The sequence below is a fragment of the Salvelinus sp. IW2-2015 genome, linkage group LG6.1, assembly GCF_002910315.2.
Source record: "Salvelinus sp. IW2-2015 linkage group LG6.1, ASM291031v2, whole genome shotgun sequence".
NCBI lineage: Eukaryota > Metazoa > Chordata > Actinopteri > Salmoniformes > Salmonidae > Salvelinus > Salvelinus sp. IW2-2015.
In genome coordinates, this window is record NC_036845.1 from 22,476,262 (window position 1) to 22,489,188 (window position 12,927).

Sequence of the window (12,927 nt, forward strand, 5' to 3'; positions counted from 1 at the left end):
ATTTGATCACCTACCAACCAGTAAGAATTCGGCTCTCACAGACCTGTTAGTTTTTTTTTAAGAAGCCCCCCTGTTCTCCACTCATTACCTGTAGTAACTGCACCTGTTTGAACTCGTTACCTGTATAAAAGACATCTGTCCACACACTCCAATCACAGACTCCAACCTCTCCACAATGGCCAAGACCAGAGAGCTGTGTAAGGACATCAGGGATAAAATTGTAGACCTGCACAAGGCTGGGATGGGCTACAGGACAATAGGCAAGCAGCTTGGTGAGAAGGCAACAACTGTTGGTGGCAATTAATTAGAAAATGGAAGGACGACTGCACCGTATTGAGGGGAGGATGGATGGGGCCATGTATCGCGAGATCTTGGCCAACAACCTCCTTCCCTCAGTAAGAGCATTGAAGATGGGTCGTGGCTGRGTCTTCCAGCATGACAACGACCCGAAACACACAGCCAGGGCAACTAAGGAGTGGCTCCGTAAGAAGCATCTCAAGGTCCTGGAGTGGCCTAGCCAGTCTCCAGACCTGAACCCAATAGAAAATCTTTGGAGAGAGCTGAAAGTCAGTATTGCCCAGCGACAGCCCCGAAACCTGAAGGATATGGAGGAGTGGGCCAAAATCCCTCCTGCAGTGTGTGCAAACCTGGTCAAGAACTACAGGAAACGTATGATCTCTGTAATTGCAAACAAAGGTTTCTGTACCAAATATTAAGTTCTGCTTTTCTGATGTATCAAATACTTATGTCATGCAATAAAATGCAAATGAATTACTTAAAAATCATACAATATGATTTTCTGGATTTTTGTTTTAGATTCCGTCTCTCACAGTTGAAGTGTACCTATGATACAAAATTACAGACTTCTACATGCTTTGTAAGTAGGAAAACCTGCAAAATCGGCAGTGTATCAAATACTTCTTCTCCCCACTGTATATAGATATTACACGCACAGTGCATTTTGTAAAAGTATTCAGACCCCCTTTTATGTTCAAAGCCTTATTCTAAAATTGATTAAATTGTTTTTTCATCGCATCAATCTACACACAATGCCCCATACTGACAAAACAAAAACAGGTTTTTACAAATTTTAGCAAATGTTTTAAAAATAAACTGAAATAACATTTACATAAGTATACACACCCTTTTCTCAGTACTTTTGTTGACGCTCCTTTGGCAGCGTTTACAGCCTCGAGTCTTCTGGGGTATGACGCTTCAAGCGTGTTACACCTGTATTTGGGGAGTTTCTCCCAGTTCTCTCTGCAGATCCCCTCAAGTTCTGTCAGGTTGGATGGGGAGCGTCGCTGCACAGCGATTTTCAGGTCTCCAGAGATATTTGATCGGGTTGGGCTCTGGCTGGGCCGCTCAAAGATATTCAAGAGTCTTGTCCCGAAGCTGCTTTATTGTCTTGGCTGTGTACTTAGGGTTGTTGTCCTGTTGGAAGGTGAACCTATCCCCCCCAGTCTGAGGTCCTGAGCGCTCTGGAGCAGGTTTTCATCAAGGATCTCTCTGTACTTTCCTCTGTTCATCTTCCCTCGATCCTGACTAGTCTCCCAGGCTCTGCCACTGAAACTTTCCAACAACATGACTCTGTCACCACCATGCTTCATAGTAGGGATGGTATTGGCCAGGTGATGAGTGGTGCCTGTTTTCATCCAGATGTGATGCTTGGCATTCAGCCAAAGAGTTCATTCTTGGTTGGTTTCATCAGACCAGAGAATCTTGTTTCTCATGGTCTGAGAGTCTTTAGTCTGAGAGTCTTTAGATGCCTTTTGACAAACTCCAAGCGGGCTGTTGTGCCTTTTACTGTGGAGTGGCTTCCGCCTGGCCACTCCAACCATAAAGGCCTGATTGGTGGAGTGCTGCAGAGATGTTGTCCTTCTGGAATGTTCTCTTATCTCCACAGAGGAATTCTGGCACTCAAATCAAATCAAATCAAATCAAATCAAATTTTATTAGTCACATACACATGGTTAGCAGATGTTAATGCGAGTGTAGCGAAATGCTTGTGCTTCTAGTTCCGACAATGCAGTAATAACCAACAGTAATCTAACCTAACAATTCCACACTACTACCTTACACACATCAAGTGTAAAGGGATAAAGAATATGTACATAAAGATATATGAATGAGTGGTGGTACAGAACGGCATAGGCAAAGATGCAGTAGATGGTATAGAGTACGGTATGTAATCATGAGATGAGTACTGTAGGGTATGTAAACATAAAGTGGCATAGTTTAAAGTGGCTAGTGGTACATGTATTACATAAAGATGGCAAGATGCAGTAGATGATATAGAGTACAGTATATACATATGAGATGGGTAATGTAGGGTATGTAAACATTATATTAAGTGGCATTGTTTAAAAGTGGCTAGTGGTACATTTTTACATAATTTCCATCAATTCCCATTTTTAAGTGGCTGGAGTTGAGTCGTAATGTTGGCAGCGGCCGCTAAATGTTAGTGGTGGCTGTTTAACAGTCTGATGGCCTTGAGATAGAAGCTGTTTTTCAGTCTCTCGGTCCCTGCTTTGATGCACCTGTACTGACCTCGCTTTCTGGATGATAGCGGGGTGAACAGGCAGTGGCTTGGGTGGTTGTTGTCCTTGATGATCTTTTGGCCTTCCTGTGACATCGGGTGGTGTAGGTGTCCTGGAGGGCAGGTAGTTTGCCCCAGGTGATGCGTTCTGCAGACCTCACTACCCTCTGGAGAGCCTTACGGTTGTGGGCGGGGCAGTTGCCGTACCAGGCGGTGATACAGCCCGACAGGATGCTCTCGATTGTGCATCTGTAGAAGTTTGTGAGTGCTTTTGGTGACAAGCCGAATTTCTTCAGCCTCCTGAGGTTGAAGAGGCGCTGCTGCGCCTTCTTCACGACGCTGTCTGTGTGGGTGGACCAATTCAGTTTGTCCGTGATGTGTACCGAGGAACTTAAAACTTTCCACCTTCTCCACTACTGACCCGTCGATGTGGATAGGGGGGTGCTCCCTCTGCTGTTTCCTGAAGTCACAATCATCTCCTTTGTTTTGTTGACGTTGAGTGTGAGGTTATTTTCCTGACACCACACTCCGAGGGCCCTCACCTCCTCCCTGTAGGCCGTCTCGCCGTTGTTGGTAATCAAGCCTACCACTGTAGTGTCATCCGCAAACTTGATGATTGAGTTGGAGGCGTGCATGGCCACGCAGTCGTGGGTGAACAGGGAGTACAGGAGAGGGCTCAGAACGCACCCTTGTGGGGCCCCAGTGTTGAGGATCAGCGGGGTGGAGATGTTGTTACCTACCCTCACCACCTGGGGGCGGCCCGTCAGGAAGTCCAGGACCCAGTTGCACAGGGCGGGGTCGAGACCCAGGGTCTCGAGCTTGATGACGAGTTTGGAGGGTACTATGGTGTTAAATGCTGAGCTGTAATCGATGAACAGCATTCTCACATGGGTATTCCTCTTGTCCAGATGGGTTAGGGCAGTGTGCAGTGTGGTTGCGATTGCGTCGTCTGTGGACCTATTGGGTCGGTAAGCAAATTGGAGTGGGTCTAGGGTGTCCGGTAGGGTGGAGGTGATATGGTCCTTGACTAGTCTCTCAAAGCACTTCATGATGACGGAAGTGAGTGCTACGGGGCGGTAGTCGTTTAGCTCAGTTACCTTAGCTTCCTTGGAACAGGAACAATGGTGGCCCTCTTGAAGCATGTGGGAACAGCAGACTGGGATAAGGATTGATTGAATATGTCCGTAAACACACCAGCCAGCTGGTCTGCGCATGCTCTGAGGACGCGGCTGGGAATGCCGTCTGGGCCTGCAGCCTTGCGAGGTTAACACGTTTAAATGTTTTACTCACCTCGGCTGCAGTGAAGGAGAGCCGGCAGGTTTTGGTAGGGGCCGTGTCAGTGGCACTGTATTGTCCTCAAAGCGGGCAAAAGTTGTTTAGCCTGTCTGGGAGCAAGACAACCTGGTCCGCGGCGGGCTGGTTTTCTTTTGTAATCCGTGATTGACTGTAGACCCTGCCACATACCTCTTGTGTCTGAGCTGTTGAATTGCGACTCGATTTTGTCTCTGTACTGGGACTTAGCCTGTTTGATTGCCTTGCGGAGAGAATAGCTACACTGTTTGTATTCGGTCATGCTTCCGGTCACCTTGCCCTGGTTAAAGCAGTGGTTCGCGCTTTCAGTTTCACGCGAATGCTGCCGTCAATCCACGGTTTCTGGTTTGGGAATGTTTTAATCGTTGCTGTGGGTACGACATCGTCAATGCCTTCCTAATGAACTCGCTCACCGAATCAGCATATTCGTCAATATTGTTGTTGGACGCAATGCGGAACATATTCCAATCCGCGTGATCGAAGCAGTCTTGAAGCGTGGAATCAGATTGGTCGGACCAGCGTTGAACAGACCTGAGCGCGGGAGCTTGTTGTTTTTAGTTTCTGTTTGTAGGCTGGAATCAACAAAATGGAGTCGTGGTCAGCTTTTCCGAAAGGGGGGCGGGGGGGCCTTAATATGCGTCGCGAAATTAGTATAACAATGATCTAGGGTTTTTCCAGCCCTGGTAGCACAATCGATATGCTGATAGAATTTAGGGAGTTTTGTTTTTAGATTAGCCTTGTTAAAATCCCCAGCTACGATGATGCAGCCTCAGGGTGTGTGGTTTCCAGTTTACAAAGAGTCAGATAAAGTTCGTTCAGGGCCATCGATGTGTCTGCTTGGGGGGAATATATACGGCTGTGATTATGATCGAAGAGAATTCCCTTGGTAGATAATGCGGTCGACATTTGATTGTGAGGAGTTTAGATCAGGTGAACAGAATGACTTGAGTTCCTGTGTGTTGTTATGATGATCACACCACGTCTCGTTAATCATAAGGCATACCCCCCCGCCCCTCTTCTTACCAGAAAGATGTTTGTTTCTGTCGGCGCGATGCATGAAAACCAGCTGGCTGCACCGACTCCGTTAGCGTCTCTTGAGTTAGCCATGTTTCCGTGAAGCAGAGCACGTTGCAATCCCTGATGTCTCTCTGGAATGCTACCCGTGCTCGGATTTCATCAACCTTATTGTCAAGAGACTGGACATTGGCGAGTAGTATGCTAGGGAGTGGAGCGCGATGTGCCCGTCTCCGAGCCTGACCAGGAGACCGCCTCGTTTGCCCCTTTTCCGGCGTCGCACAGGGTCGCCGGCTGGGATCAGATCCATTGTATTGGGTGGAAGGCAAAACACTGGATCCGTTTCGGGAAAGTCATATTCCTGGTAGGAACGATGATGAGTTGACGTTAATCGTATATTCAGTAGTTCCTCCCGACTGTATGTAATGAAACCTAAGATTACCTGGGGTACCGATGTAAGAAATAACACATAAAAAAACAAAATACTGCATATTTTCCAAGGAACGCGAAGCGAGGCGGCCATCTCGTTTCGGCGCCGGATGTAGTGACCATCGGGTTCTTGGTACCTCCCTGACCAAGGCCCTTCTCCCTTGGTATATCAGTTTGGCCGGGTAGGCAGCTCTAGGAAGAGTCTTGGTGGTTTCAAACTTCTTCCATTTAAGAATGATGGAGGCCACGGTGTTCTTGGGGACCTTCAATTCTGCAGAATTTATTTGGTAGGCACATCTCAAGGATTGTTAATAGAAACAGGATGCACCTGAGCTTAATTTCGAGTCTCATAGCAAAGGGTCTAAATACTTATGTAAATAAGGTATTTCTGATATTTATTTTTTTGTTAATACATTTGCAAAAAATGTGCTTGTTTTTCGCGTTGTCATTTTGGGATATTGAGGGGGGGGGGGGGCATTTTATAATATGGCTTTAACATAACAAACTGTGGGAAAAGTGACTGGGTCTGAATACTTTACGAATGGACTGTATACTCAAATGTGTACATAATTATAATAATACTCATAATTAATGATGCATGTCATTCTTCTTTCAGTTTTACCACTCCTGAAAGTGAAGGTCCTGTTCCCAGATGCATGGACTGGGAGAGTGAAGTGGAGACTGATGAAATGTGCTCAAGCGTCTGTTGTGATATGCAACGGTCAGCAGTCCCTGCAGATTTTCCCTTTGTACATGCATATGACAAAAATCTTTCAATTGTGTTATGGTATTGTTTCTTTTAGTTACAGGAGGAGGACACTGGCAACAGAGTTTGGTCCAAGGGAACGGAAGAATTCTTCAGGGAGGTTTGTTTGAATAATGATGTCTTCTACTCTGAATTTAGCATGCTAGCCTGGTCCCAGATCTGTTTGTCCTCTTGCCAACTCTGTGGTTCATTTTCAAGCCAACAGACAATGTTTGGCGTGACAAGGAGTTGGCTTGATGGCACAGGCTGTCACTCAGCTAGAGTTCTGCATTCCCGCGGGTCCCGACAGATCAGGGCGGCACGAGCTGCGCTTTTCATGCTGCGGCAGCGGGCTGTCGGGCACATGACTTTGGGATGAATTTTTTTTTGTCTCAGATTATTTGGAAACTGTCATTTTTCTGCCTGTATGTGTTAGCCTACCTATTGTATTAAAAACATGTATTTTTCGCATTATTCATTATTTGCTGCCTCAACTGCAGTAACCTACCTCATAGTTGGGCATGAAAGTTAAAGTGTGCCTATGTGTGGTCTCATTGAAATAGAGTAGGCTGCCTACATGGGCAGATAATCATGTGGCAGTTAAGTTAAATATGACTGCTGTAGTTTACAAGTGTCTAAATAAATATTGATAATGCAAAGAAGTGGACGGCACTCAACCAACGTAAGTTAAGGTGCAATCAAAACATTTAATCATCATTGAAAAGGCACAATGCGTGAATCGTTTGGGCTACTATGGTGAGTGAGATTTGCACCTTTTCATTTTCAATAAGTATTGATTACCCTTTTATTTGTCTCTTGTCAGCAAATCATCTTCCTAAAAGGTAGGCTATATCCTATATGCACAACGTAGCAAGTGTCATCTTTCTTGTTACTTCAAGTTCAGTAGCCATATCTGTGAGATCAGGTGTGCATGTGGCCTCAATTGAATAGCCTATGCATTCACAGAGAAGTACAGGGGCAGTTATCTTTCCAAGGAAATGTACTTAATCTAGTTTATTTGCTGAATATAGCCCAGTAGTACAGTTAGCCAAATATAATGGGCCATGTGAGAATCTCTGGTAATTAAACCTATTTTAAGTTGTTTTTGAGCATTTGATATTGCCTATAAGACGCAAAATTGCTGGGACCGTTGCTGGCAAATGAGCTGCGTCACATATGCCTAAAATAACATTGCAGGACTGCTGTTGGGTTTGGGAACAATTCTTGCCGTAGCGGGTGGGAGTCAGACAGAAAGGGGGCAGAATGTGGTATGGAAAATGCGGGATGAAGAAATCAGTCCCACGCAGACCTCTACACTCAGGCTACATCCATTATTGCATTTCATTCATTAATCTGTATCCTGTCTCTTCAGCTCAGATTCCAGAGACTCTCCAGTCCCTGGTGAGGTCATGGAGGAGGACGAGGAAGTCCTGATGAGGAGGCAGAAACAGATCACATATGGGAAGAACACACTCGCCTATGACAGATACATAAAGGAAGTACCCAAGTGAGTCAAATACAGTGTGAATGCTTAGATTAAATTATTGTGTTAGGCTACGTACCACCCTATTAGATCAGAAGTTAGTATTAAACAATTTGTTGTCCATTGTTTTGTTAGGCACTTGAGACAGCCAGGAGTTCATCCTAAAACTCCTAACAAGTTTAAGAAATACAGCCGGCGCTCATGGGACCAGCAGATTAAATTGTGGAAGGTGAAGATTCACGCGTGGGACCCCCCAGCCCAGGAAGGCAGTGAGCTGCAGGCCATGTAACCCCCTCAAATATCCTGGAATTTAAAACCATCTCTAAATGTTGACATACTGTACTTGCAACCTGAGATGATGGATTGACAGAAATTATGTTCTATTCTAATAGAATTGTGCCCCAACTCTTGTGCATAAATTACAAGCACAAGTTGTTCTCCTGAAGTTGGATTTGGAAGTGTGTTAAAGACATGTCAATGAAATGTATCTCTAGTCTCACGGTAGAGTGCCTAAGGGAAGTATTCAGACCCCCATTTTGTTCCTTTACAGCCTTATTTTATTTTATTTTTTATACTTATACACACAATACCCCATAATGACGAAGCGAAAACAAGTTTTTATACATTTTCTCATTTATAAAAAATAAAAAAACAATACCTTATTTACATAAGTATTCAGAGCCTTTGCTATGGGACTCGAAATTGAGCTCTGGTGCATCCTGTTTCCATTGATTTCTACAACTTGATTGGAGTCCAGCTGTGGTGAATTTATTGTGATTGGACATTAATTGGAAAGGCACACACCTGGCTATATAAGGTCCCACAGTTCACAATGCATGTCAGAGCAAAAAGCCATGAGGTCGAAGGTATTGTCCGTGGAGCTCTGAGACAGGATTGTGTCGGGGAACACAGTGGCCTCCATCATTCTTAAATGGGATGAGTTTGGAACCACCAAGACTTCCAAGAGCTGACTGCCCGGCCAAACTAAGCAATCAGGGAGGTGACCAAGAACCCGATGGTCATTCTGACAGAGCTCTAGAGTTCCTATGTGGAGATGGGAGAACCTTCCAGAAGGACAACCTTCTCTGCAGCACTCCACCAATCAGGCCTTTATGGTAGAGTGACCAGACGGAAGCCACTCCTCAGTAAAAGGCACATGACAGCCGGCTGGAGTTTGCCTAAAGGCACCTAAAGACTTGGGAAACAAGATTCTCTGGTCTGATGAAACCAAGATTGAACTATTTGGCCTGAATGCCAAGCTTAACTTCTGGAGGAAACCTTGCACCATCCCTATTGGTGAAGCAATGGTGTTGGCAGCAGCATGCTGTGAGGATGTTTTTCGGTGGCAGGGAAGCACACTAAGAACACAGCCAAGACAACGCAGGAGTGGCTTCAGGACACGTCTCTGAATGTCCTTGAGTGGCCCAGCCAGAGCCTGGACTTGAACCCGGTCGAACATCTCTGGAGGGACCTGGAAATTGCTGTTCAACAACTCTCTTCATCCAACCTGATAGAGCTTGAGAGCATCTGCGGAGAGGAAATTCCCCAAATACAGGTGTGCCAAGCTTTTAGCGTCATACCCAAGAAGACTTGAGGCTGTAATCGCTGCCAAAGGTGCTTCAATAAAGTACTGAGTAAAGGGTCTGACTACTTATGTGAGTTTACAGTTTTTTTTATTTTTATACATTTTCTAAACTGTTTTTGCTTTGTCATTATGGGGTGTTGTGTGTGTGTGTGTAGATTGAGGGAGGAAAAAATGCTATTTTATTAGAATAAGGCTGTACCTTAACAAAGTGGAAAAAGTCAAGGGGTCTGAAATGATTTCCAAATGCACTGTATATTCTTCATGAAAGACAACCCCTTTGTGTCAGACATCTTACTCAAACCAAGTCATGTTTGTAATGCAGTTAGTATTTGTTTCATGTGTCATTTAGATATGAGGTTGACTTGGATGATGTAATGGATATTGAGCTAGATGTCCCTGAGCTGGATTCAGACTCAAGCGCACAGCCTCCTAAAGTCAGCAAGGCCTCTTCGTCTCAAGCGGTAAGTTCATTATCCAGTCTCGGCATATTTGAAAAACTCTTGGTCTGTGTTGAAAGGCATTGTAGTAAAGCACCATTGGACACTTAGCAAACACATTTGGAGTTAATTCTGTGTCTTTTTTTCTTTATGTTCTAGGACTCTTGCCAAGTAACTCCCAGCAAGATGATGAACATGGATACATCGGTTGACCTTGAAATGGCCTAAATGTCCTTGGTGGTTGAGAGGATAATATGGAAAGGCCTGGGATATTGATTTCCCTCAACACCATGTTTGAAATGGATGCATCTACCAGTGATGACCACCTTTTGGTGGAATGCAGTTTCTGGTAAAGAGACATGCCTCAGACCCATTCTCAGCTGTGTGTTGACAGCTGTCACCCAGCAGGGAAAAAAATGATTGAATGCTTAAAATACCAGGACAAATTGATGATAGATTGAATTCAAGTCGGTGACCTGAAATGTGTATATATCATATTTTTCTGAAATTGTGTTGTGAATGCTTGCATTGTATTTTATAGTTGTTGATTGCCTTGTATGCTGAGAACATCTTTATTGTGAGTAGTTGAAGTGTTTGCATTTTTGTTCAATTATATATTTTTTTATATATAAACTTTGAATACAATGTTGTACTGTATTTTTTGAAAGCATATGTTGAAATATTTTTTTTACCTGCTGATAAAAATCAAATGGGACATTATGCCTCGGCCTTGTATTTTTCTGGATATGCTTTTTCTGCTTCCTAACTGGCTATAGCTGAGACATGCAGAGGACGTCATTCGTTTTTATACTACATTTCTGTGTAGCTGAATTTATTCTTTTTTAATATGAGAAGATTTGATTTAATTAAAGGTTTGTGAGTGAAGTGTAGGCCAGAAGCATGGATGAGCATAGGATCGCTGTGGATGAGTGCCGTAATTCCACCCTTTATTAAGCATAACAAGGGATGCCCTATTTTTGTCTGTTTGAAACGCATGATGGCTAGCTAGCTACTATGCTATTAATGAACGGTCAGTGCTATCTGGGTAGGGACGTCCAACATTTGCACACCTCCCTCAAATGTCCTCATTATTCCCACTATAAATAACTTTAGCAACCCTGTGTTTTATACACTTGGCTATTGACAACCACTTCAGCATGGTTTTATGGCACATTCGATGCCACACAGGGCTAACGGGCCAGAAGGTTGAGGGTTCGAGCTCACTCTCCCCGTCTGTCTCAGTACACTATGATCAGAGCCAGCTGCGGACAATAATCAGCAAGGGGGAAGTCAGATTTTCCACATTTTGATGCTGTATTTATAATTGTATAAAATATATGCAACAAATTTTCCAACAGTGCACCACACACGACCAATAAGCAATGTATAACTGCATACCGAGTACCAACTTTGAGTGCTTTTATTCCCCCACATGTTTCCTGATTCCAAAAAGTGCTTTTCTTGGGGAAAAAACGTATATTGTTGGAGATGGACTAAAAACACCAGCAAATCAGCTCCAAGTAATTAAAATTTTGGAAATCTGTTACAAAGTATTCCCACGCATAATAGAAAGATATTCACTGTGTGCAAAACAACAACACCTGCTCTTTCCATGACATAGACTGACCAGGTGAACGCTATGATCCCTTATTGATGTCACTTGCTAAATCCATTTCATCATTGTACAGTCGTGGCCAAAAGTTTTGAGAATTACACAAATATAAATTTTCACCAAGTCTGCTACCTCAGTTTGTATGATGGCAATTTGCATATACTCCAGAATGTTATGAAGAGTAATCAGATGAATTGTAATTATTTGCAAAGTCCCTCGTTGCCATGCAAATTAACTGAGTCCCCCAAAAAATTTCCACAGCATTTCAGCCCTGCCACAAAAGGACAAGCTGACATGTCAATGATTCTCTCGTTAACACAGGTGTGAGTGTTGACGAGGACAAGGTTGGAGATCACTCTGTCTTGCTGATTGAGTTCGAATAACAGAATGGAAGCTTCAAAAGGAGGGTGGTACTTGGAATCATTGTTCTTCCTCTGTCAATCATGGTTACCTGCAAGGAAACACATGCCGTCATCATTGCTTTGCACAAAAAGGGCTTCACAGGCAAGGATATTGCTGCCAGTAAGATTGCACCTAAATCAAAAATGTATCAGATCATCAAGAACTTCAAGAAGAGCGGTTCAATTGTTGTGAAGAAAGCTTCAGGGCGCCCAAGAAAGTCCAGCAAGCGCCAGGACCGTCTCCAAAAAGTTGATTCAGCTGCGGGATTGGTTCAGCTGCGGCACCACCAGTACAGAGCTTGTTCAGGAATGGCAGCAGGCAGGTGTGAGTGCATCTGCACGCATTGTGAGGCAAAGACTTTTGGAGGATGTTCTGGTGTCAAGAAGAGCAGCAAAGAAGCCACTTCTCTCCTGGAAAAACATCAGGGACAGACTGATATTCTGCAAAAGGTACAGGGATTGGACTGCTGAGGACTGGGGTGAAGTCATTTTCTCTGATGAATCCCCTTTCCGTTTGGGGCATCCGGAAAGGGGATTGTCTGGCTTGTCCGGAGAAGATGAGGTGAGCGCTACCATCAGTCCTGTGTCATGCCAACAGTAAAGCATCCTGAGACCAACCATGTGTGGGGTTGCTTCTCAGCCAAGGGAGTGGGCTCACTCACAATTTTGCCTAAGAACACAGCCATAAATAAAGAATGGTACCAACACATCGTTAACAAATTAATATTTGTGTCATTCTCAAAACTTTTGGCCACGACTGTAGATGAAGGGGAGGAGACAGGTTAAATATGGATTTTCTTTAAGCCTTGAGACAAATGAGACTTGGATTGTGTATGTGTGCCTTTAAACAGGGCCTTTGAACGGGGCAAGGCCAGCGTTATGGGCAGGCCTTAGGGGGTCTGGCCCGCCCTACCGTACCTCCTTGCTCTTCCAACTAAATTATTTTTCATTTATTTGACCGAGACGTGCGCTGACAAAGACTCATCAATCACAGTTAAAGCATCCAGAGCACGCGAAACAGCTCCCCTGTGTCACCATATGTAGACCATGTACAGTTGAAGTCGGAAGTTTACATACACCTTAGCCAAATACATTTTAACTCAGTTTTTCACAATTCCTGACATTTAATCCTAGTAAAAATTCCCTGTTTTACATCAGTTCGGATCACCACTTTATTTTAAGAATGTGAAATGGCAGAATAATAGTAGAGAATGATTTATTTCAGCTTTTATTTCTTTCATCACATTCCCAGTGGGTCAGAAGTTTACATAAACTCAATTAGTATTTAGCTTTTTCTGTTCTGCCCACACATTTTCTATAAGATTGAGGTCAGGGCTTTGTGATGGCAACTCCAATGCCTTGACTTCCTGA

General features: G+C 44.0%; 1 protein-coding gene across 2 annotated transcripts in view; it reads left to right on the top strand.

Annotated features, from left to right (window-relative positions):
* Positions 1 to 10,263, top strand: part of LOC111965325 (histone RNA hairpin-binding protein) — a 30,164-nt gene extending 19,901 nt beyond the window's left edge. Inside the window, exons 1-7 of one of the 2 annotated variants that reach the window (XM_070444075.1) lie at positions 5,475 to 5,580; positions 5,910 to 6,014; positions 6,097 to 6,159; positions 7,411 to 7,545; positions 7,657 to 7,806; positions 9,456 to 9,567; positions 9,703 to 10,263. In XM_070444075.1, the coding sequence (XP_070300176.1) occupies positions 5,528 to 5,580; positions 5,910 to 6,014; positions 6,097 to 6,159; positions 7,411 to 7,545; positions 7,657 to 7,806; positions 9,456 to 9,567; positions 9,703 to 9,771 (687 nt within the window). In that variant the 5' untranslated portion in view covers positions 5,475 to 5,527 and the 3' untranslated portion in view covers positions 9,772 to 10,263. Of the gene's footprint in view, positions 1 to 5,474; positions 5,581 to 5,909; positions 6,015 to 6,096; positions 6,160 to 7,410; positions 7,546 to 7,656; positions 7,807 to 9,455; positions 9,568 to 9,702 lie in introns of those variants that run through there. The other variant, XM_023989431.2, reaches the window with a different exon arrangement.
* The last annotated feature ends 2,664 nt before the right edge of the window (positions 10,264 to 12,927 follow it).